Source organism: Protopterus annectens, chromosome 3.part0 (genome assembly GCF_019279795.1).
Source record: "Protopterus annectens isolate FY-2018-M chromosome 3.part0, PAN1.0, whole genome shotgun sequence".
NCBI classification, from domain to species: Eukaryota; Metazoa; Chordata; order Ceratodontiformes; family Protopteridae; genus Protopterus; species Protopterus annectens.
The window spans coordinates 1,526,042,608-1,526,068,746 of NC_056731.1; the positions used below are offsets into that span (position 1 = coordinate 1,526,042,608).

A 26,139-nucleotide genomic window follows, 5' to 3' on the forward strand; every position below is an offset into this window, starting at 1 on the left:
CTAGTGAGGTCAGATTGCAAAACTGTCTCCTTTGCAGTAAAAATCAACCCAGAAAACCCAGCTAAACCAATAACAGTTAGGAATTATTCTATGGTAAACTATATCCTAGTAAGTGAGATTTTGTCAAAATGTAAAGCTCCCGCAACCCGAAGACCACAGCTGCTTATGCAGAATTATTCACAGACCCCATACACACATTTGAATGGCTGCATAGTTGCTGCCATACCTACTATAAATAATCCCAAAATAAATACTAAAATAAAACCCCACTGGTAGGTTTCTCAGTTAAACAGGGTATATAATGAAAGAAAAAAACTAGTGGCCAAAATCAATAAGAGTAACTCCCTTAAAGACAAGTGCTCTCTTATACAACTAAACAAGAAACTAAGAGGTCTAATTAAATCCAACAAGGCCAACTATGAGGTCAGGATAACCTCCCAGGCTAAGGACACTCACAAGGCTTTCTTCTGCTGTGTCTTGAACCTTAAAGGCAACACACAGCAATGTGATGAATGGTACTACCTTCACCAATCAAGGTAACATAGCAAATCTGCTGACCGATAAATTTAGCTCAAAGTTCACCCCCACTCCACCCGCAGTTCCACCAGGTGAAATCCTTTCTAACATGCATCATCCAACCATTAAGAGGGACCAAGTGCTGTCAGCACTCATTAATGTCAAGAACACTGCCTCCATGGCACCTGACAACATCTTCATTTGTCTGCTGTTGCCTCCAGAACAATCTAAAAGATAGTCTATCAGGACCACTTGAGGCACTCTTCAACTACAGCCTTGAAACAGGCTACATTCCAAGTGAATGGAGAACTGCATCATCCATTTCCCTCCACAAAGGCAAAACATCAACCAACCCTGGGAACTACAGAACCGTCAGTCTAGCAAGTCTAATATGCAAAGCCTTGAAATGATTATCATGGAAATGATAAAAAAGGACATTGGCAAACTGCAAACACTGGACCCAGCCAAGTTTGGCTTTGTTACGTTCATACTTCTGCTGCTTGCCAACATAAAAATGTGAACATTCGTTGCATATAGCTAAATACATCAGGTTCATACTTCTGCAGTCTGTGTATTTAGCTATATGCAAGGACTGTTCGCATTTTTATGTTGGCAAAACTAACCACTCTCTTAAAGGCAGGATCTTTGAACATCTAAGGGATATATGGGCTAGCAAATCCTCTAATGCTCTTGCTAAACATATTATGTTTATTTCTATGCATGTCTTTTGGTTTATTACAGTTGGTATGCAGAGGTATGAGGGGGGTGACATTGTTAATGAAACTGAAATGGCCAAGATCAACTGGATCATTGCATTGCAGGCAGACAAGAGTTTTGGACTCAGTGGTGCTGCGCCTTTAAAGCCAGCCTTAAAATCTATAAGTTTGTTTTATTTATTGTTTAATTCTGAAGTATTGTTGGTTGATATTCTCTATTTAAATGAGATTTGTCTGATGTATTTTTGATCCGAAGAAGCATCAAGTGAGTGAGATCACCTATCCAATTAAACGTATATGGTTTTTAGTCTTATTGGTCCATCTTTTCTTCTCTTTTACTGCATTTTATATTGTGTGGGACTGAAATTTAGCTACGTTTTCTACTTTTCTTTTTATTAGATCTGTTTATATACATATGTATGAAATTAAGCACTTTGGCTGTCTACCTTATTGTCATATCCATGTCAAAGGGTCAAATCTTTCTTTCTGCAGATGACTTTTTCTTGAACCATAAGGAAAAAGGACTTGGATCCTAAATTAACTTCTACTAAATGAGAATCTCTCATCTTCATTTGCAGCAGCTTACCATAAGGCAGCCTTGGCCTACATGGACTGCAGAGCCAAGGGCTCATGTGCTTTTGAAACTGCATGGGTTGCTGGTGGATTTGGTGAAACAAGGGCCAGATTATGGTGCTATGGCTAAAACTGGTGATGTACTATTTACTGACTGATCAGTAGACCAATAGATTGAGTTGGAGGTGATAAAATAACAGTTACCATTACTGTCTGGAGAACTGGAATAAAGTTTTAATTTGATTGGTTTTAATCAGTTGTACAGAGGATGCTGAAACTCCTCTCTAAACAAGAAAGTGATTATCTTTTCTACTTCCATCTTCATCTGAGAGCTAGACACCTGTTGAACGTCACCCTAAGATTCCAGAGGTGTGTTTAGTCTGACAGAGTTGAAGATCTACATGTTTTGGCATTTAGGTAACCCCCATGGAAGACTCGATTCTATTTTACAGAGTAGATTGTGGAGTACGGGGAACTAATTAAATTGCTCAAGGTTGCACAGTATGTATGTTGAATATGATAGGATTTAAATCTGGTTCTTCATGTTATGGCCCATTATATTAACAAATATCATTTACTGAAAATATGTTTCTGCTTTATGAAATACCATATCATTCTTTGAAAATTCACTTTAGTGATTAAAATGCAGGACCACAAGAGCCCCTTTTCAGATGTTCATTTCAAGGTAGAATCTTCAAAATTTGATGAAACTGTGGTAGAATCCCCAGAGGCTACTTTTTGATCAGTTTAGGATGTTAGAAGGACAATTTCTAGCATTTTGATTTTAGTAAGGATTATTCTTTATTATTTTTTAACTGCCAATTGACCAACATGATTTTGAAAAGAAACAAGAGTATCTGACAAAACTCATGCAGATATGGGAAGAACAGGCATATGCTAGGCAAACAGTGACCAAAGGCCAAGAATTAACCCAGAACCCTGAGAACTTACCACTGAGCAATTGTGCTGTCCAGATTGCGGTCACAAACTTCATGATTTTGATTCAAACAGCAAATATGACACTGTTACTCTCAACAATAATAATCTTCCTTCTATATTTTACAGCAGAATCAGTGTGAGGTAAGCTTCACTGATGGTAAAATACAAAAAAAAGTAAAAAAAAAAACTTTCGGACAACGCTCTACCTTTGCTCATCACCATTCCTATACGTCAGTCCCTTCTTCTTATATAAGATAGCAAACCACCACGGCCAATAGCCATTAGCACATATGGTTAATGGCATGTAGTAAGCATAGATACATTACTGGCACTCCATGGCATGCTAAGCTTCTTCCGACTTCATGCAGAAGGGGCTCCGTTTGTTTCTCCAGAAGCTGAATGAAGAGTATCTAGCTTCTTCCACATAAAAGTGAAGAGCTTGAGTATAGTAGCACCCCAGTCCCATTTGCATCACTTAGTATCCATACAGACTCTGTAAGGCAAGGCAAACATTGTCAGTCACTTAATCTTGCTCTTATAACCTTGTCCGGGAATATTCCTGATGCTAGATAATCAGCATTCTGTGTAGAAATCTACCCTTTGAGCTAACCAGCCTGATGACACAGGAGCAGGGAATAAGACTGAAATGCTGGCAACACATGATCCAGTGGGGCTATAGGAAGCTGCATAGTTTGCCAGATAAGTATGCTTTGGCTGCTGGCATCCAGCTCTCCTACTTCTGGAGATGCCCTGATTTTTTTGTGGCACAATGCTGCTCTCTAGTGGAGGCTGAAGAGCAATATTAGTGCCTCATATGTGTGTGTGCTCAGAGAGGAAAGGGTGGATGTCTACGTGTTATGGGCAGCAGTCCCCATGGACGAATGCTGACATCATTGCCTTCCCATGCCCTTAGAAAGAATAAAATATATAAAAAATCCCTGCAGTTATGAGTTTATGACACAGGATCAGGATGACTTGATCTCTTCCCCCACTCCTGAAAATGGAAACCAGTCAATCTAGTCATGGTTGGAGAAAAAAAAGGCACACTGACCAAATGCAGATGGCCATCCTGGTTAAGGGGGTAAAGAAAATCCTGACATTGTGACAGTGATCCATCAAGCAACCGTAAAACTTTTAGCAGAAAAGAAAATATTCCTCTTTAGCTGGGTATAATCCTGACTGTCAAAAACTGCCTAAGTTTTTCACCAAAACACTGACTTAAGAATGAAGACAGTAAAAGTGATAACTACTCTTCCCAGTTAAATTAACAAGCATGAGATCATTGACATGTCAAGGGAGTGACAGTGTCTGATGGAAACTGTTTTGAAATCTAGAGTCACTACACGGTGACTGGATGCTATAACCCACTAAATGAGACAGCATTTGAAGGTCACTAACAAAATATGTAACTTCCTAAATGTTCAGTAATTCCAGCAGATAGCACATAGGTTCTGCTAGTTATCATTCTTCTCCTGAGTGATAGTTTACAGCTGCAGTGACATGTCCCACATCATTATTAGGCCTCACCCATTGCTTTCTGCACAAGTTCTCAAATGCACCCATTACTTCATAAACATAAAAGACGCATAAGTCTTCCTGCTTCTTCAGTCACTGCAATAGCAAATGGGTAAGTACTTCCCAGCATATTCATCCAGAGGGTGGGAATGTGTATGCTGAAGAATAAAAAGTAACAGGTTGGTTACAAGTATAGAAGGAATAGTCCCTTATTGAGCTTGATAAATAGAAGAGAGCACACAGACAACAGGATGCCCTCATTGCATCAGCACATTTACAGAAGCTGGGAAGCCAGCAACTTCTGCAAGGCACAGTGCAAAAACAATTTTCCACATTGTGCAAGGAAATGGAAGCACATTATAAATAACCACTGTTTCAAAACAAGGCCCACTGCTCATGTAGAGAAAATATTAATCTATTCCTGAAATTATATAAACTCATATATAGTGGCTATGTACCTGTTGAAAATTTTAATAGCTGCAATGGCTTTACTAGTAATATTTAGCAGATATTTTTGAGCAAATGAACGCAGTACCGTACGTTAGGCATAACATGCCAGTATGCTTATGATTCAAGGACATTATTAAGGCATTTTGCCAAAAGTTGCATCTGCAATTTTCAAAACAGCTGTAGGGATGGGTTTCCTCATTTGTTTTACTGGAGGATTTCCAGCAGGAAATGACCATCATCTTTCCATCAACTATTTCCAAATGGACAGGTTAGAATACTTAAATGAGCTGTAATAACACATCTATGACTATCTTCTTGAAATCAGTAAGACAAATGCAACCAGTGGTAAGAAATCTCTAAACTTCTTGTTGAGGTCTACTGAGAATCTAACATTAAAAGAGCAGGAAAATCTTACTGACCCATAAACACATACAACACTGGCTGCTTCTGTTAGATACTTACTATTTGAAATAAAGGACAATAATCTGATTGCAGGTATATATTCTTTGCTTCTATCTCTTCTGATGAGATGGGTCTTTCTATTTTACTGGAGCAAACTAGATGTCATAAAATATAGATCCAGCCTTGGTACTAAAAATAACTTGCATCTATCAGTAATGCAAGTCCAAAACTTAGCAACTGGATACAAAAAAAGGCTTATAAGCCTTGTGCACTTCACTGATTTGATAAATATTATTTCTTGATTAGCCATTAATGAATACAGAAATGGACATTGCATGTAAGTGATTGAAAAATATCTTGAAAGTTTGATTCAAAAGCTTAATCTTTGTAGATTGCTGGCCTTTTGTAGAACAGAGGCAATGTATTTATTTGCATCAGAAGTCAAACAGATTCAGGAGCAGGCCTGCAATTTCTCAAAAGATAGTTGGGGGACAAGAGGATGAGAATCTGTGAGAACTGATTTTGTTTCCAAGGAAGAGGTATGGAGTTATTCTGACAGGAGACCATCACATGTGGAATTCAAGGAAAGTCATTATGTTGTAGGTAATCAGGTAATGCAGCTAGCATTGCAAGAGTGTCTGTATATAGCATAGATGTAACTGGCGGTCTCACTTGGAAGACAGAGGGTGTGTGAAAATGGAAAAGCCCCCATCAGCCTGATGATTGGCAGCTTTGTTCTTTCACTACTGGCTTGACTCTCTGAAATCATCCTGACCCTGGTGAGGGGCAGACACCCTTACTGAAGGGGATCATCAGGGTAGTTTGGTGACAATATTGCAGTTCAAATTTAGTAAAAGGAAGTAACTGGTAAATGAGCAGTTCAGCTAATTCAGAGTGGCTGGAGACAGAATATTCAGGTTATCAGAAAGTAAGTACATGCTGCATCCAGGTCTCCTTTGCAATATCCCCAGATGGTACCAATCACAATAACTGAGAATACAACACAGGGGAACAAAAGTAAAGAAACGTTTTCCCAAGTAGCATTACCAACAGCAGGAGCATATCTGCAATCCATCTTGTACCCCAGGCAGCAATTCATCTTCTGACAGCATGCCAAAGGCAGAATCAAATCTGAAAAGAAACTAATCTGGGGAAAATATATAAACTCATATATCATGGCTATGTACCTGTTGAAAATGTTAATAGTTACAATGGGTTTAGTAGTATATTTAGCAGATGGCTAAAAAGGAAGCACGTACTATTCTTGTATTGCACATTACTACTCTATCACTCTCTGCGGTGGTACGGTGGTACCATTGTTACCTCTCAGCAAGAGGTTCTCCCATTCGATTTTCAGCTTGGCTTGGGAGTGTCTTCTGTGTGGAGTCTGCATGTCCTCCCCACGATTGGGTAGTGTTCAAAAGACATGCGTGCGTAAATGGGCGTGCCTTCGTTGAAGGTTGGGCATCGAGCTGGCACCTTGGCATTTCATAAAAATCTACTGCCAATCATTAGCGGAACGGAGCTCTGCTGTGGCGACCCCTTACCAGGAAAAAGCCGAAAGACAAACCACAACAACTCTATCACCCTCCCTTTTGACTGGCTCACTGTTATACAACATTTACAATATTCAGTACTTGTGAAAATATATGATTTTTGTTCCTGATAAACCACCTCACTTATGGCTGAGAAACAAGATGAGATACACTTGACTCACCCTCTATATTCATCACATTCTTGCTCAAACTGCTTTGCTCAGAGAACTGCTAATACCTACATTAACCTTCTCCCCTTGTTTATTCATATCTAATCTAATGTTTTCAGACTATCTAAAGCATTCAACACAGCATCACATCAGCATTTAATCTCTGAACTTGCTTCCACCGGATTTTCTCAATACTCCCTTGCATGGTTCCTTAACTATCTGTCTGAAAGAAAACAAGCAGTCAAATGGCACCATTTCAACTTGTCGCCATAGGAGTCCAACAAGGCTCAGTCCTTGGAACACTCCCTTTTAACATCTTTATAAATAAACTCCATGCTGCCACACCACACACAAGCATTGTCCAATACACAGATGATTCAGCATTAATATGTGCAGCCCCAACTCTCTCCAAACTCCAGGATTTTACCGCTACAGAAACCTGGCTAAAAAACACATGCCTGGTCCTTAACCCTAACACAATGAAATTAATGTTCTTCACCCCAAAACAATATAACAGCCAAATGGAATCCTTCCTAACTACATCAGCAAACAATCCTAAAATAGAAATATAAGAGTTGTCATTGACAAAAATCTCAAGTTTGATTACCATAGCTTACAAACCATAAAAAGACCAATCAGAAACTGAGTTCCTTCTATATAGCCAAACAATACCTTGCAGACACAGCACAGCAAGCATTAGCCTCAACCTACTTATTCCCAGCCCTCCTTTATGTTTCACCTCTCCTAACTAACCATAATACCACTCTTGAATCCAAACTAGCATCTTGCTATAATAAAATTCCAAAATTTGTCACTAACTCAGCACATAGAACCTACCACTGTTAAGCCTTGAGACAACTTAAGTGGCTCAAACCCTTACCTAAGCAGTGTCCTAAAACACTCACAATTAGTATATGCATATAAACTTATTTACTACCCAGATAAATGTCCCACACTAAAAAATATCTTACTGCCTGACTCCCCTTCAAGGAAACTAATGTCTGCCAACAAGTTCTTATTAAAAACAACTAAGTCTAATAACTCAGTCAGATAGTCACTTTACTCTTGCTACATCTCAAAAATATGGAATACCATCAAAAAACATATCAAACTTTCTGAGAAACTACCACACTTTAAAAGCCTGCTCAAACTACATTTAAATAAATTCTGGTCATGCTCATGCTCAGCACCAGTCTGACTCTCCAATATCCTAGTATTTCGTACATCTTTCTTCCCCACCTTAACCTACTCCCTTTCCAATCATCTTTTTCTCACTTCACCTAAATCTTTTCTAATTTCTTATTAATTCTTCCACACTCTAAGCTCTAGCTATTCTCTGAAAATGCCTGACCTCCTTATAATGCTTACCTAGATACATCCAGCACTACAATGTTTTCCCTTCTACAGTATTAATCCATTTACGTCCAACAATAATTTACTGCTGCCAGAACTATAAACACTTATACAAGTAGGTTCATAGGTTCTGAGGTAAGTAGTAGGCTACCTGTTCTTGCAGGCCATTGTAAGCCTAGTCAATTTCCCTTTTTGTGTTTGAATAGATGCAAATACTGTGTATACCTGTCTTGTAACTATGTTTGTTTTTTTTCTGTGAAATATAACTGCTGTTGTTCTGAGAAATGTCTAAATTCACTTGCTACTATAGATGTACTGTGATGGAGTTTTCTATCTGGGCCTCCACTGAAAATAACCTTAGCCCTGTTAGGCTTTCCCAGTCAATAAAGACAAATAAATAAATTTAGTGGCAACGTCCACAGTCATAGGCATGTCCACAGATGGAATTCCCTCCTTCTCTGAAGTAATAGCCTTCCTTGTAATTAACCAGTCCATGTTTTCCTTTTCAGAATTTTATCAAAAGCTCTTTTAACAGTTCTCTTATTACCAAGTTCAGTTGCACAGAATCTAGGAATACTTACATCCATTATTCTTCCAGATATCGCTTATTCTCTTGGATGAAATTTTCTCTGATTTATTAAGTAACTTATCTAAATAGCATATAACTTCAAAGTTTTATTATAAGACTTATTTTGCTTGATTTGTTTTGCAAGATTCTTTTCTGTGAAATCAGGATAAAAACAACACAGATAGTAAATCTACAAATGAGCCTTCAACCTCCTACATGAGAATACTAAAATGAACAAAACAAAACTGCATGATAAACTTGCTCACAGTACAAATACTTAACTTTACTGAAATAAAAATTAGCATTTTTGTTCTTATCATTTAAAGAACGTATTTGGACTAAGCCTGACGAAGTAAGCCCAAATAAAAGTTCTGTACCATCACATGATCTATTTTAAACCAACTCAGCCTGTTCTTAAAAAAATAATGAAAATTATCATGAATATTTGTTTTTTGTTTTTCATTTAAAATCAGTATGAAATAAGTACAGGTTAGATTTCACTTTTCTGTCCATTAGCATATTGTCAGGAGAGAATCCAGTTTGTAATTGCATGCACTTCTGTAATTAAAACAAATGCTAATTAGTCATTTTGAATATGCCCACATTTTTCAGATATTTTTTAAAGGTCTGTTCTGTATATTTTAATCCAGTCAGTAGCTGCTGACTGGCTTAATGTGAAGGATGCTAGGGTTTCACTTTGTTTAACTTACAAGGGAAGCATCAGGTTGGCTATGTGGCCTAATGTAAGACATCTGACTTTTGATCAAAAGATTGTGGGTTCAAGTCCTGCTATGGCTATCCAAAAGTAATTTAACAATTTGGGGGAAGGGTTGTCATAATGGTTAAGGTCTTTACTGGTACAGGGTTTTATTCTGACTTCTAGTTATTGGCTAGCCCCGTAATAGTATGCAGGCTGATTGTCTGGAATTTACCTATGATTCCAAGTCTGTTACTGGAGCTTCGGTAGGCTTTGGGTAATAAATTTGTCTTTCTAGCACATAAATATCACATACCGGTAAGACAAATATACTGCCTAATGACTACCTCCCTCTTGAACAGACTTTTCCCTGTAACAAGGAGGATGTGTGGCTTTTCTCATGCAAAAAAGCTTACATGTATTTTTTTCATCAGGCTAAATTCTTGACCAGTTGTGTTTGATGAGTTGGTTCCTCACTGAGTTCTAATTTGAGGAGTTATAGTAAAAGCATCTGTTACACACTCAAAATTTCATTCAACTACCTACTTCCCCTTTGCTATCTATTTTTTTTTTCAAATGTCTTCTTTTTTAGCCAGCAAATTTGTAATTGAATAATATTATAAACTTATTAAAGCAGTCTGTTTTGCAACATTGCTCACAAAACTTCTCCACAATTACAGTCTTGAACTAATTTTCTCAGCTCATTAAGTTAGCAACAGATTGCAATGCTTCCCTCCTGCAAGTATAACACAAAGTACTACTCTGTAATGCCTGGCTTAGAGTTAAAATTGTTCAGGAAGGCAGCCAGCTATTAAAATGATGTATTACCTGGCTTGTCCGATTTTTTCTTCTTTAAATTATATGTTTGTGCTTAAACAACATTTAATATATTTTTTTCTTATATTCTTCAGGACAATTGGCAACAAAAATGAAATACTACTTCACAGGAATCTACCCCTTTATGAATATGAGCATTGAATGAAGTCACATTTCTTACCAATGTTAACAATTTTCTGATTTCCATCTTCATTAGATAACTTTTTGTACCAGTATTAATCTTTCTCACTACTAGTATGTGTCATTGTATATAGTCTCAAGAACTGGCTATGTCACACAAATGAATCAAAGTTAGAATCTTTATTCTAAACATCAGCAATGAATATATCAAGTTCGGCTTGTACTGTAGAGAACACCTTCTCTACCAGCAGCTTGCTAAAGTGGAGGCATGCCAGCTAATATTTACTCTTGAGCTGTATCTATAGTTAAATACAGCAGAGGGAAAATACTGCCTTAAAATGAGCTATGCACTGTTCTTGCTGAACAAATTATTAAAAATGTTATTTTTGATTGTTTCTTCATGGTTCATAATATGGCAGAATTTCAGTTCAGTGTGTCTCATGATTGTAAACATTAACTGCTGAGATATGCACTGTTATTTCTGCTGACACCTGGAGATGAGAAAGCAAAACACCCTGAGTAGTTTGCATAGTTACCCTAACCAGAAAGTTGCCTGTAAAATAAAGAAGGTGTATAAAGCCATCTACAAACCTCCTTTACTGAAGGCATCAAGAAAGATACATACAATAGCACTGAAAAAATATTTTAGTGCAATGGCTCAGAAACATTTAACACACACGTAAAATTTACAGTTGAGTCCCTCAATAATAGACTGTGGTTTCTTGAACAACAAGATCTGAGAACCCCTGATACAGAAACATGAGGTCTGTCTTAGCCAACCAAACAGAGCTCTGTGTCATTTCATTCTAGTACATATTCATAAGACATAACAATAGTTTAGGCTTAGATATTCAACACATTTCTTAACAAGCTCTGCTGCCTTTAACTGCATATGTTATTTTATTTACAAATGTGTGGGATGCATCTGCATATTATATCTTTTTGAGAATAAATCACAAGCAAAACATTTCCATGACATTTACCACACAATATATACAATATGCCACTTACATGTGGTTATTTAAACATTAGAATTTTCCAGTGCAATACCTACCTACAGTTCTGATCTATTAAAGTTTTTTCTGTTTTATTTTTTTATGTGAAATGAAAAAAAATGCAGTAATGGTACATATCATGTAATTCAATATTTTCTGGTATCTGACGTAGCTGTCAGGAATTTCATTTTATCATAATGCATTGTCTTTCAATTCTGCAAGTCGTTGTAATTACATAAACTCACAGTGAGCTAGAAAACCATGGAAGGCTCTGTGTTTAATTTTCAACATCTGTTGCTGACTATTAGCTTTGTCAGTCAGCCTCCACTCCTAATAACAGTGTTAAATGGTTTCCTCACCCACATTGCAAAGACTGGAGGGATATTTCTGAGGAGATTGTGATCACAAGATGACTACGGAGCAAGCACACACACTGTGTTCCTTTGAAGGTTGTAATTAGTGTGTTACAGTGAGATTAAACATCTGTTCAGAATGCTTGTGGGAAAGAACATGTATCTGTATGTTTTTAACTGCTTTTCAGATTTGCTTTCAGTGTCATTATAAGCATTACATCTCTTCCTGTCTCTGTATCGGTTTCTTAGTTTGCCTTTATGTAATAGTAGTAAGTACACTGTAGTAATTCAATATTTTTTTTTTCTTTTACTAGTGCAAAATGGTGATGCTGGTCCTCCTGCACATCCACAACCACCGATGCCACCTTTGCCACCAAAAGGTTCACAGCCAGATGGGGTTATACTTGAGACAGGCCATGCTGGTCCACCTGGAAAAGGTGTGATGTCAGGATCTGGGCTTCCAAGGAGCGAGGATGGTCATCATGTGGTCATTGTTTCCAAAGGAGTCGCTGGGGCTCCAGGTGAGTGAACAGAAATACTACACTCCTTTCTATCAAGGTGTATTACATCCCTACCCACAAGGGATATCACATCCTTTTCCAACAAGATCTATTGCATACATACATCCCCAAGGTATATTACACCTATACCCACAAGGCATATTTCACCCCTTCTCATCAAGGCATATTACATCCCTACCTCTCAATGCATATTACATCCCTTCGCACCAAGGTGTATTACATCCCTACCACCCAAGGCATATTACATTTATAACCACAAGGCATATTACAGCCCTAGCTCTACCAAGGTGTACTGCACCCCTTCCTACCAATGCATATAACATCCCTATCCCCCCAAGACATATTACACCTATAACCAAAAGGCATATTACAACTCTAGCACCAAGGCATTTTATGCCAATACCCCCATTACTAATTCCATTTGGCAAAACATTGGTGCTTTTCCCATAAGATGGGTTCCAACAAGGTACAAAACAGTGTCAGTGGCTCTAGTCTAATTTCCACTACCTGACACTAGTAACTTGCATTAATAATTTACAGTTGACACTCGTGTTTTATTTTGCTGTTTAAGAGAACTGCTTACCACATAAGAGATTAGGAGTTCTCTCCTTAGTCTCATTTGATCATATCATAAATGTAGTTTTTGTTCTGTTGGAAAACATAGATAGCTATAATTCCGAGTAGCCCCAGGGGTCATAGGTGCCGGAAGCTGTTAAAGACTGGGAGGGCGGAGGGTGACAGGGGCACTTAGTGAACTAAAAAGGGTCATTTTTTTATAACTATTTGCTACCCCAACATAGGTTCACTTGGAGGACATTTTAAGCTTAGCCAATTCTCTTTAGATGCTTGAATTAACATTTTCTGATTGGTCTTAGCTATCCCCATAGCTGATAATTGTATATTAGCCCTAGTGAGAACAACTGTGATCATACCATAGATAATTTGAGGGGGCCATGTAAGGGATGCAGCATTTAGGAACTGCCTCTATACATTAGTGGCATGAGGGGAAATCCTGGAGTAAATTTTCTATTACCCATCCTGAGATCCAAGTTGCATTTGAATATGGAAGGATGAGCTTTGCTTTATTTTTATAGATAGTCTGTTCCAGAACAGTGGTAGCCTCTGTGATATATATCCATCTCTCCACAGCATTCAGTTTAGATACCTGGACTGAGTATTTCTGATGTCATTTGACTTGCTGATGTAGGTCCATCTGTATTATGTAGGAGGATGCTTTGTATGCCAGACATGTCACCTCTAAGCACTCTGTAGGATACTGAGTATAGTAATAAATGTTTGAGGTGGTTCATGCAAGACCTATTGTTTAGTACTTGTATCCTTTTAGTAATGTATTCCAATTGTTGCATGGGGCTGGACAGATACATGCCAAAGTGGGCATTATACAAAATGATTGACATAATGAGAGCTTTGTAAAGGGGGACAACATCTCTAGATCTAGTCACAATCAATTTGTTTATAAGCTGTGCAATATAGAAAGGCTTTCTTATAACTCTAGGCACATGTTGGTCAAAAGTTAGGTCACTGTACACACAACTTCCCAAATGTCAAACAATTGGATCAGTTCTCAGAGGGCATTGTCATGATTTTGACACCAGTTATTATTTGGGACAAACCTTCCTGCATGATGGTTAAGTCATTTGGGGATTCAATAACTTCACCTATCTTGCAGTCATCTCAAACTTAGCTGGCCAAAGCTCTTTGGTATTTCCTTTTACTTTTGAGATGTATATGCCAAACAGAAAAAGTCTCAGCACCGAACCCTGGGGGACCCCACTGGTGACTGGTCTCTTCCCCTGTTTTGATCTCCTGCATCCTGTGAGCCAAGTTGACAATGCAACTGGTGATGTAAGTGTTTGCTCCTACATTATTCATCTTTTGTACTTCACATGTGTAGGGGATTGTGTCCAAAGGCCTGGCCAGGTCAAGGTAATGTAGTGAGAACTGTTTTACCTTCATCCATTGTTTTGGTAACAAGAGTAAAGCTTAAAATGTGCCCATGATTTTGAGCCTTTCACACTTGCCTCTAGGCTGTTTTCAAACACATTTTTAGGGCCATGCATACATGTATGCATTCCTTGATTTATCTTCCTGATTGTATTAAATTATATTCCTTGTATAATACAACACACTTGTTAGACTTAAGTCAGAGTGCATTTTAAATTTATTGTTTAAACATTTTTCCAGTAGGCAATGAAACCAAAATGCATTAGCCAATAATGACAAAACTGCCCTGTTCAGAACATTTCCATCATAAAGGTCTACTTCCACACACAACTGCATTTTAAATTTATTGTATGAACATTTTTCCAGTAGGCAATGAAGCAAAATGCATGCACCAACAATGACAAAACTGCCCTGTTCAGAACATTTCCATGATAACAGTCTACTTCTACACACAATATATAAATACAGAATCACAGTAGAGTATAAGCCATAGGCATGTTGCATAGCTTCTTGAAGTTATTTTCAATTGGGGGGGTAAAAGGCCAAAAAACAGAGACACATTTTAAACATTGCGTGTATAATTTTGGAAAGTTGCTTGCATAAAATGTTGTGTTACCAACATGCATTTCACTGCCAAGTATTAAACCCTGAACCCTGTGCACTACAGTCAGAGCAACACACCACTAAGCTAAACCAGCAGTTTCTTGAAAGACAGGAAGACAAACTTAAATGGCTATCATATCATTTAGTGAATTCAGTTCTCACTTCTCACCATAGCTCTCAACCTCTTAGCACAAAAACACAGAACAAAGCCAATAATGGGGAATACAGCCCCAAAATAAGGACACATTTCAAATACTGATTTTATAACCTTAGAAAATTGCTAGAATAAAAGGTTTTGTTTTACCAAACCAGAAGAGGAACAGAACAAAAATGTGAGGCATACATTCACAAGTGATGGTGGCTAGGGACTTTAGGCTCTTTTTTCCTATACTCAAGGTACAGGGTTTGAGCCTGAGTACCTCTAGCCACCAGATGTATCCTGTTGGAGGCATTCACACACACACACACACACACACACACACACACACACACACACACACACACACACACACACACAGATCCGGCAGGCAGTATTCAGCTTCAGAAAGTAAATTCTTCCCGCTCCGCAATTACAGTCCACAGACGCAGCTCCACTCTGAATAATCCCACTCCTGCTCGCAAACACACCAGCTGGACATATGCGCTGACAGCTTCCAAATAATCCTTGCTGTTTCTGTTTGCAAACAGCTTCCAAATAATCTGTTCCCGCTCGCAAACCAGACATACACGCTGACGTCATCGCAGCAGCTTCTGAATAATCATTTCTGCTTGCAAACTGACATCATTGTGGCAGTTGGGAGGTGCAGAAAACAAAACTAATTGGGACAGAGTCTGCAAAAAAGTGGTGGGGGCTCCCCTCCCCATCGTTCTATGGTTCCGGTGCCCATGCCAGGGGTGGGCCTCGGAATTTCTCTTATTTTCAGTATTTATCTACAGACTGACTAGGGACTTAAATGTGTTATAATTTATTAATGTACATATACCCCTGACAAGAGATGGTAGCTGGTCAATTAGGGAGGCCGTAATATCTGATGTACTTGTATTAGGTTCTTTATTTTCTGCAGTATTATCTTCATGCAGGTAAGGTTGTTATCTTTGCTGGTACAGGTTCTAATGTATATGGCTGGTCCATTTGAAGGTCACACCTTCTAAACAAGTTATCTATTAACTATTCTGCAGCATTTGTGAAGTTTAATGAACAAGCAGATCTCCTGCGTGGGCTACATCTACACAATTACATGATTAGCGTGTCATGTTGCTAAATAGCTGCTTAAACTAATTGTAACAGAAAACATAGCATAGACTCTTTATGGGTTTATAATGTCAGAACAGTTTTAGCAAAGAAAACATGTTTTGAAAACTAAATAGAGAGAGAGAGAGAGAGAGAGAGAGAGAGATGAATCTGGGTTCTCATTTACTGTTATACTAGACTGCACAAATGTGCACTAAAAGTAAATATTTACGAAGAAATATGTAGCATTATTAGCTTCTTATAGAATAAAAGAAATTACCTAGTTATGGAAAATGTAATCTCTGCAGTCATGTTAGAACAATGACACTTAAGTTCCACTTCCCTTTCTTGAATTTTCACACTCATGTTATTTTTACCACAGCTTCCTACCCCCACCAACTTCTGCTACCTCCACCCTCTTCCTCCAACATACACATATAAGAAAATCACACTTGTCTTAAGCCATGCACAAATGTTAGGTACAGCTCAGCTTGGTATTTAGGTGCATTTAAAAGTCAAGGTCAGAACAAGGATGTATGGTCAAATCAAGTGTTTTTCATGGTTGATTCTGGTTACTTAGAGGTCATAGCTTTGACTGTGATACAGGTAAGCTAAGCTTTTTTTGTTTCTTTTGTTATTAAAATTTTATTTTATTTATTTATTGTACATTTGTTTACCGGAATAGCCCGACTGGATTCATGTCCATTTTCAGCGGAGGCCCGAGGAGAAAAGCTCCACATAGTCAAACATACAAAAGGTTACACAAGAACTTAGAAAACAATTAGAATATATATAAAAAAAGTGGTAATATACCTTATGTACATTGGTTTAGAAGTGTTCCCTAGTAGGGACTTACAGTTCTCATGGACAGACAAACAAAGGTTACACAAGAAGTTAGAAAACAATTAGAATATATAAAAAAAAAATGGTAATATACCTTATGTACATTGGTTTAGTAATGCTCCCTAGTAGGGACTCACAGTTCTCATGGACAGACACACAATTACAAGTAAGATTGTAACTCACAGTTAGTCCCTAGTAGGGACTCACAGTTCTCATGGACAGATGCAATTACAAGTAAGATTGGATACATAGCATGGTGATGTAGTTAGATGTTATGATAATTACTGATTATGCTATGATAATTACTGATTATGCTATTGTTTTATAACTTAATCCGGGTTGGTACATGGGCATAGCCAGTTCAATGTGAGATACTGTTTGAGGGTTTTTTTTAAGAGACCTTTGGAGGATTGTAGGATTATACAGTTTAGCAAGGCATTCCAGGTTTTGCCAACAAACTTGGTGAACATGGATTCACCAGCTGAGTTACTAGCTTTGTGGGTTTGGACCAGTAATTTGTTGGCTGACCGTAGGGATCTCAGGTTGCTATATGGCTTAATAATATTTATAAGAGAGGGGGTATCTTTAGGGTGGTACAGAACTTTGTGCGCTATTAAGAGTTGATTGAATTGAATTAAGCTGGGCAGTTCTAGCCATTCTAGCTGTTTCAGATTCTGGCAGTGATGGGTTCTATAGGTGGAGCCAGTGGTGAATCTGGCAATATGGTTGTAGCTATGGGACAGTTTGGTATTATTGAGGTTTGAGAGTACTGGTGAGGCATATAAAAGAGTAGAGAGTAGGTGTGATCAGGCGATTTCAGTCCTAGCCAGTGGGGTTAAAAGTGTCTTGTTTCCATACAGTGATCCAAGCTTCTTATTGATGGTCTGTACGGTTTTGTTGACCTGTAGGTCATATTTGAGATTATTGTCTATGATAACCCCTAGAAGTTTAGTGTGTTGATCTGGGGAGATAGTGGTGCCATTGTTAGATGTGACAGAGAATAAAAGTGTGGCAGATCTACTTGTGGGGGTGATGAGTAGAAGTTTAGTTTTATTGGGGTTCAGTAGTAGGCGTTGGTTGGCGAGCCAGTTCTCAATAGTGTCAAATGTATTTTGGGTTAAGATTTGTAGTTCGGATGGGGAGGTGGCTGAAGAGATGAGAGTGGAATCATCTGCATATTGAATACAGGTGGCTTTAGGGATAGCAGTGTGGAGATTATTGATAAAAATAGAGAAGAGTAGTGGGCCTAGTATGGAGCCTTGAGGGACACCAAGTGTGAGAGGTAGCTGACTGGAGAGTTTGCCCTGCCATAATACCGCCTGTTGTCTACCAGTTGGGTAGGACTGGAATCACTGGATAGTGTGCATGTTGAGGAAAATGGATTTTAGAGAAAGAATGAGAAGTTCATGGTTGACCATGTCAAAGGCTTTTGATAGGTCAAGGAAGAGGGCGGAGGTTAGCCTATTGTCATTTCTGTTATTGTTTATGGCATTAGTAAAGGAAAGGAGGGCTGAGGTGGTGCTGAGGTATGGCCTGAAGCCATGCTGGGAGTTGGATAGTAAGTTATTCTGTGTAAGGTATTGCATTAGTTGCTTGTGTACACATTTCTCCATTATTTTGGCTATTGGGGAAAGAATGGCAATGGGTCTATAGCTGGACATGTCTATTGAGCTACCACCTTTATGGAGTGGGATGATGTGGGATATTTTCCAGAGGGAGGGGATAGCATTTTCGGATAAGATTCTGTTTATAAGGATAGATATGGGATATGCAAATGCATCTGCAGCTATTTGTAGGCACTCTGCAGGGAGGAGGTCAGCAGCGAAGGTGGTAGGTTTTAGTTTTTTTGGGAGAATTTTGATAAAACTAGTGGATATTGTTTGGAGGCTAAATTTGGGATGATTTGTGGATAAATTAGGCATGTGGTTTAAGTTTGTGGAGGTTAGGTGATTTGCTAGGGATTGGATTGTTTCAGTGAAAAAGTTATTATAAGTGCTAGCTATGGTCTCTAGGGAACTATGGGTATAGTTAGCCAGGGTTGGGGTAGTAGACTATCCTGGATGAAGTAGTTGATTTAAGCCTGCCCAGAACTTTTGGGGGTTGTTTTGGTGTTTTTGTAGGAGATTATGGTAGAAGCTTTTTTATCCAGTAAAATAGATTTTTTTGTGTCATTCCTGAGTTGACGATATTTTAGATGGTCAAGTGGGGCTTTGGTTGTTCTCCAGCTGGCCCAGGCTCTGTTTCTAGCTTTGATTTTAGATTTGGTCTCTTTTGTGAGCCACGGTGCTGTGTTTGATATAGATTATATTATACGTGTTGGAGCATGGGAATCAAGGATACTTAGGAATTTAGTGTTAAAGTGAGCTATAGCCTCTTCTAATGGTAGATTTTTTAGTTTTGACCAATCAACTGTTTGTAGTTCATTTAGGAATATTGCAGTGTCAAGGTTTTTTCTGTTTCTCACTGTTTTATATTTGGTCTGATGAGGGTTTCCTACCTTATGTTTTATGATATAGGTTAGATAATGGTCGCTAAGGTTGTCAGGGAGAGTGCCATCAGTATACAGTTGGGGTTGGTTGTTAACTAGGATCCAGTCCAGGATACTTTCCCTGTTAGTCAGTTTGTTTATCCTAATGGGAGAGGTTATGGTCTGTTTAAACCCAGATAAGTTTATAGGAGTGAGGGGGTTTCAGAGGAGCAGGGGTGCCAGTCAGTGTTAAAGTCAACAAGAACTATGGTTTCTTGGGATAAGTAGTAGATAAACAGTACAGGATATCCTCTAGGGTATTTAAGGTTTTGCCTGGTGGAATGGATCCACAGATGATGTTTAAACATTTGTACTGGTTAATCTCTAATTTGGTTATGAGGAGTTCAGCATTGTTGAATTGGGGTGGTTGAATGGTGTCTCTATTAACAGTTAGAGTGTTTTTGTAAAGGACTGCTATCCCACCTCCTTTCCTAGTAGCATGGTCTAACCGGTGTATATTATATCCTGGGGGTAGCATCTCATTGTCGGTAGTACTAGGTTTTAGCCAGGTTTCCGTAAGACACATAATGTCTGGGGAGTGGGTTGCTAGGAGGGCGTATAGGTTGGGAATCTTATTGCTAATCCTTCTAATATTTAGGTGAAATGCAAGGAGGAACTAGTGGGAGTAAAAAGGGGTAGCTTGACTGTGAGGGTTGTGGTAGGGGAGTGGAGGTTATTGGGTGTGGGTGGGCCAGGGTTGGGATGAATATCCCCGTGTGTTATAAGGTTATAGTGACAGGATAGTCTAAGCTTTAGGAGTTTGTTTATTAGTTTTATATAGTCTCTGTCTTTAGACCGCAGTGGTGGTGCTGCGGTAGCGTTGTCGCCTCACAGTATGACGTTGTCCTGTTCGATTCTCAGCTAGAGCGTCTTCTGTGTGGAGACATGTGTGAATGGGCGTACCTTTGTTGAAGGTTATGCGTCAGAGCTGGCAACTCGGCAAGTAAAAAGCTACTGCCAATCATTAGCGGACCGGAGTTCTGCTGTGCCGACCCCTAACTGGGAAAAGCCGAAAGACACAACAACATAGTCTTTGTCTTTAGGATTGTGTTTTGTGGTTTTATAGGGGTGATATATTATTGAGGGTCGTATATTGGTTTGCTGGGGATGGCACAGTGTTTGGTGTTATGTGTGTAGTCGTGGATGTCTGTTTGACCTTGTGGGTAGTGAATACCGTGGTCAAGTATTTGTTCGTAGGCAGTAAGATGGTAAAGTAGAAATGGTATAGGCATTAGGGTAATTAGTATTTTTTTACTTGTTTGCATTTTGTTAGGGGGGTGGGCCAAATTTGATGGTTGATTGTGCTAACAGGGTGTGGAAGAATGGAAGAGAAGAAAAATGGGTGTGGTGGGAGGACTGTTCAATGATTGGATCTTAGTATGAGGGGAGTGGTTGAGCATAGTTTAAATGTAGGAGTAGTGGGGTGGGTGGGAATTAGGGGCAGGGAGGGGAGAAGAATGAGCTCGACTGCAGCGAGGGCGAGCAAAGCGGGGCTAAACTGACTCCAAGTAATTCCCTGGGCTTATGGTATGTTAAGGAAACTTTTTTCCGTATATAGATTTGTTTCTTTTTACACCAAATTGATGGCTATTTTTAATGAATAGGTTCTACACTTGCAGGATAAATTAATAGCTGCAGGGTATAATTTTCTGGGCTATGTGAGGGAGTGCAGGGTGAAATTACTGTTGTAGCAGTTTAACCTGTTTGAGGAAAAATGGGGGTGGGGGAAGAGAGAAGGCATTAGGAGTGGTTAGAGGGGGACCTTGATTGGGGAGGGATTCTGGATTAAAAAAAGAAAAACAAAGAAATGATACAGGAATGTGCAAGATGTAAGGTATACCAAACATCATAACTTACAAAACTCCAACAAAACCAACTAGTAAAGTGAAGAACAGCATAGATAATAATATTCATATTAAGAAAATACCCCACACATTGAACTGCCATTATATTCATATGAGCTTCCTTTTCAATTAACTTTTAATATTCTTTTTTGTTTTCACTGTTTGTGAATCATCAGCTCCTTCCCAGTCAGTCAACCCACTGTTCCCCTTCACCAACACAGAAGTTGATTTGGAGGAGCCATAATTTAGACAGCTATCAGGGTAGTTTGAGGTTTTTCAGTACACTGCCCTAACCCCCACATGTACTTGACTAAGCTCCAAGAAAGAACATCAGTGGACTGCTGCCTCTCACTTTTGCTAGGGATGTGTCCTCCAAGATATACTGCCTCCTCCTCCCAAAGCACAAGTGGTGGTTACCCCACTCTCCAATTGCACTAATTCTGTGTGCTCACTGGTGTATGCAGCTCACCCAGTCCAGCCAAGAGAGATGAGCAGGGCATGCCCCTTCCTTCCTCTTCCTCTCTGCCCTGCTGATCCTGTGCTAGGACCAGTTATCAAACCCCGGTTACATGGGTTGCAGTCAGTGCTGCACCTCTCTGCGCCATGCAGCCAAGCTTTCCCTATTAAATTCATAATGCAAAAGAACCCCCTCTTTTGACATGAACAAAGAGAATCAAATGGTCCCAACTTCAGAAACTGCCCCTCAGTCAACTTCCTTTAGTATGGCATGTAATAGTCCCTTTAGGTCATAGTATGCAGTAAGATTGCTTAAAAGTATGGCTCATTTCTCCTTATTCCTTTTTCATCCCTCTCTCATTTTACTGAGCCTGTATTAAGCCTACCTATTTTTAATAATCTTATTTTCAAATTCCAGTCATTCAACCCTTTCTAAGCATGATTAATGCCATTTTAAGACACCCTCCTAAGAGGCATACATTAGTAATGTCTTGATACTCCCACCCATGAGAGCATCTGCCAACTGTTTACCCCCAGAAGGCAATACTTGTTGAAATTCCAATACCCAAAACTGTGATCCTCTGACTATCAGAACTGCAAGCATGAATGTGGAGACTTTTGGGACCCACCGTTTTAGATTTTGCATTTTTGGTAGGGACCCCCCCCCCCCTCAAAAGAACACATTTTCAATTCCTAAGAAAAATGCTGTCCCAGGCAGCAGTCACATAACATATGTATTAGATCTAGATTGGGCTCTCCCAGTCCTCCTCTTTCTACAATGTTCTTTCTTTGTGTATGGAAAATTTTCAACCTTTTAACCTTACAGCAAGCCTGCTTCTGCTCAGTCACTCCAAACCACTCCTTTGACTTCTGTTTGTCTGTTTTTAATTTAGGTATTCCTAACTCAAAGTCCTTTCTTTCTAATTCCCTGCATATTACCACATAATAGCAGCTATTTATTTATTTCCAGTCCTCCGCAAAACTTGATCTGGAAGTTCTCCTTGTTTTATTAAAAGCTAAGCCTTTAGCTGAGTCAGACAGTTTTTTTTTTATTTTGCTTTAACACGTACTGCATCTTTAAGTTATTCCAGTCCTTAAAAAAAAAAAAAAACTTATTTATACTCCTCCAACCTACGTCTTGGATAATCTAATGCATTCGTATAACCAAACTCTCACAGAACTATTTTGTTCCCAGTTTTAATATTCATCACGTGTCAAAATAAACTCTTTCCTGGGTCACAAACTACGCTGACCAAAGTTTCCTCAATCAATACCAAAATCATATCGAAAGACAAAGATGGGCACATAGACCAATCCAGAATGTCTTGCTTTTGCTGTATTTACTGGCCATCTCATTCATTCCCTGGTACATTTTCACCAGCTTTTGTCCTCCTTCTCAATGAAACACTTCATATAATCTGGGATATGACAGCTCCCTATAGACCTAGCCAGCATTAGTCTATGCTTATGCATACCACTGCTCTGCCCTCTACAGATACATGTATCACAGAGTTTCATAGGTGAACATTAAGCTAACTAACCTGAAGGACCATTTTAATCCTAGCCAGCAATCTGAGGTCAGAATCAAACCCTGTACTTTGTGTTTATAAGATGAAGACCTTAACCATTATAATAAATCCACCCCCATAACTGCTGTAACTTCCATATTCAGCTGCAGTCCAAATGCACTGACGTTTGAACCATCCATAGGAAGCTATATAAAACCATCATGCTGACAATATTAATTTTTACTTATCAGTGTCTCATACTTCATTTTCAGTTTTTCAGTATACTTTCCATCAACTGAAGCAAATCTGTAATTTTTTAACAAATTCATATATGGGCTTTTATACTCTAAACCGTAAGTATTTAATTCATTTTGACCCCAAAAATTGTTCTCAAGAATTCTTCTCTGAGGAACCTGTGTACTCTAAAGTTGTGTCTTTGTCCAGTTATTAGCAGATTACTTGCCAAGCTTCTCAAATAGTTGTTAGAAATTTGAGAAAATGACATTTGGCTGGTATGAAACTAGCATGCAGTCTTCAGCAATTAGTCTAAAATAGTACCGTTTTTTTATTTTCCTTTCTCCAATACTTTTCTTACCTTCTATGCAAGGTTTTTGATTGCAAGCAGGAAAAAGCTAATGCAAAGGATTACCCCTGACTCATGTTTCTCCCTAAACTAAATTCCTGCAAAAGTAAGCAATCCACTAAAATTCTAATTATGAGATCCTCATATAGAACCTTAACCCAGCTGCTAATACTCTGCCCAATGTCCAAGCATTCCACAACCCTGAAAAAAACTCCACTCTACCAAATCAAAGGCTTTTTAAATACCAGATAATAGTGTTCTGGCATGTTCTAAGAGTCTGTTTTTTCATCCTCAAAAAATATCCTAAGAGATATGATATCAATTCTCCTCTGAGATTTTTAGTTTAATGAAGTCCTTTTGCCCACCTAACACTAACTTAGTAATACCTCCCTCCAATTGTTTTACCAAGATTCCATCCAGACGTTTTGGCATAAGAACTGAGCTGTAATGTCTATAGTTTTTGATCTCATCTGTCTAGTTCACACTTTGGGAGTACACCCAAGTAATCATCTTTGCTCTAGTAAAGGATGAAGGGAGGCCCTTTCCTTTCTTAACCCTCTTAAATAATGCCAGAAAATTTCTTTCAACCTCCAGCCCATTTTATGAAATCCTGTGGAATGCCCTTCCTCTCCAGAATTCATACTCTTTATTGCAACTTTAATTTTATATGCCGTGGTGGTACGGTGGTAGCGTTGTTACTTCATAGCAAGAGGTTCTCCCGTTCAATTCTCGGCTTGGCTTGTAAGTGCCTTCTGTGTGGAGTTTGCATGTCCTTCCCGCCATTGGGTAGCATTCGAAAGACATGCGTGCGTAAATGGGCGTGCCTTCATTCAAGGTTGGGCATCAAGCTGGCACCTCGGCATTTCGTAAAAATCTACTGCCAATCATTAGCGGACCAGAGTTCCGCTGTGGCGACCCCTTACTGGGAAAAGCCGAAAGACAAACAACACTGCAAGTTTAATTTTATCTAAAAATATTTCCTTTCAAAACAGTTGAGTTTGGACTCAGAAACCTTATCAATAAGCCAGAATGAAGTTCCCCCTAAATTTCTATTTACTGTTTCCTCCCATCTGGTTTTATGCAGGTTACCATGAAACTTCTCCATGTTGTTGTTGTTTGTCTTTCGGCTTTTTCCCGGTAAGGGGTTGCCACAGTGGAACTCCAGTCTGCTAATGATTGGCAGTAGATTTTTACGGAACGCCAAAGTGCCAGCTCGATGCCCAACCTTCAATGAAGGCATGCCCATTTACACACGCATGTCTTTAGAACGCTACCCAACTGCAGGGAGGACATGCAGACTCCACACAGAAGGCACTCCCAAGCCACGCCGAGAATCGAACGGGAGAACCTCTTGCTGTGAGGTAACAACGCTACCACCGTACCACCATGAAACTTCTCCATAATTATCATTATTCCCTCTTTATCAAAATATTTTAATCAATATCCTTCACTTCTAGCATTATTATTCCTGCTAACTTCCTTTTAATTTTCACAACATTAATTTTCAAGTTCCTTTGATTTTGTCACACTAAAAGTCCTGTTCATGGATTAATCCTCTCTCACTGCAAAGGTAGATTGTAAATCAAAACTTCTAACCCTGATCCTTCCCTATACAACTGAATTATCTCCTTCCCAGTAATTTGGGTGTCTTTTATTTAAATCTCTTTGGAGTTGTATCAACTCTCCAGCCATTTGATCTCTTTCTCTGTTCCAGTAGCCCATCTATTAGTCATCTGATTCCTTCTCATTGATAGCTTTGATCACATCCCACTAAATGCAAGCCTCCATTTTCACTTCCTTTGGGTTTTATGAAAAGTAAGATTAATGTTAGTTCTCCCCTCTGCTCTTCTTGCTAAATCCACTGCCTCTATCTCCAACCTTATTTCTAAATTTCTAATGCTCTGCTGGCAGTTTGCAAATTGACCAGCAAATGGACTAACAGCCATCTCTCCCCAGTCCAACATTTCACTACTTCATTTTGCAGTAGGCCTCAACAAAGAAAAATATCCATATGACTACCCTGTTTCTCTTCTTGTTTTGAAAAGAAAACTAACAGCTTCTAGGGTGTTCACTCCTCCAGACATCAATCCATCCCCCCTTTTTCTTGGTCTGGAGATATAAGTCTGGCTGTATTATGTAGATCAGCTCCTCCCAAATATCATATAAACCTATCCTAACCCCCACAATACATCACCTTCCTTCTGTACTATCCCTGTGAAATTAGAGCGTAGGCCTTAAGGATTTCCAAGCCATAACTGTCATTCTTCTCTTCTTCTCCACACACTGCTCTTGACCATGCCCCAGTATTTTCTGCCCAAT

The 26,139-nt window shown here is 38.9% G+C and overlaps 1 protein-coding gene across 1 annotated transcript in view; it reads left to right on the top strand.

Annotated features, from left to right (window-relative positions):
- Window positions 1-26,139, top strand: part of EMILIN2 (elastin microfibril interfacer 2) — a 566,143-nt gene that overhangs the window by 330,255 nt on the left and 209,749 nt on the right. The window contains exon 5 of the mRNA XM_044065564.1: window positions 12,054-12,260. Coding sequence (XP_043921499.1) covers window positions 12,054-12,260 — 207 coding nt within the window. The remainder of the gene's footprint in view (window positions 1-12,053; window positions 12,261-26,139) is intronic.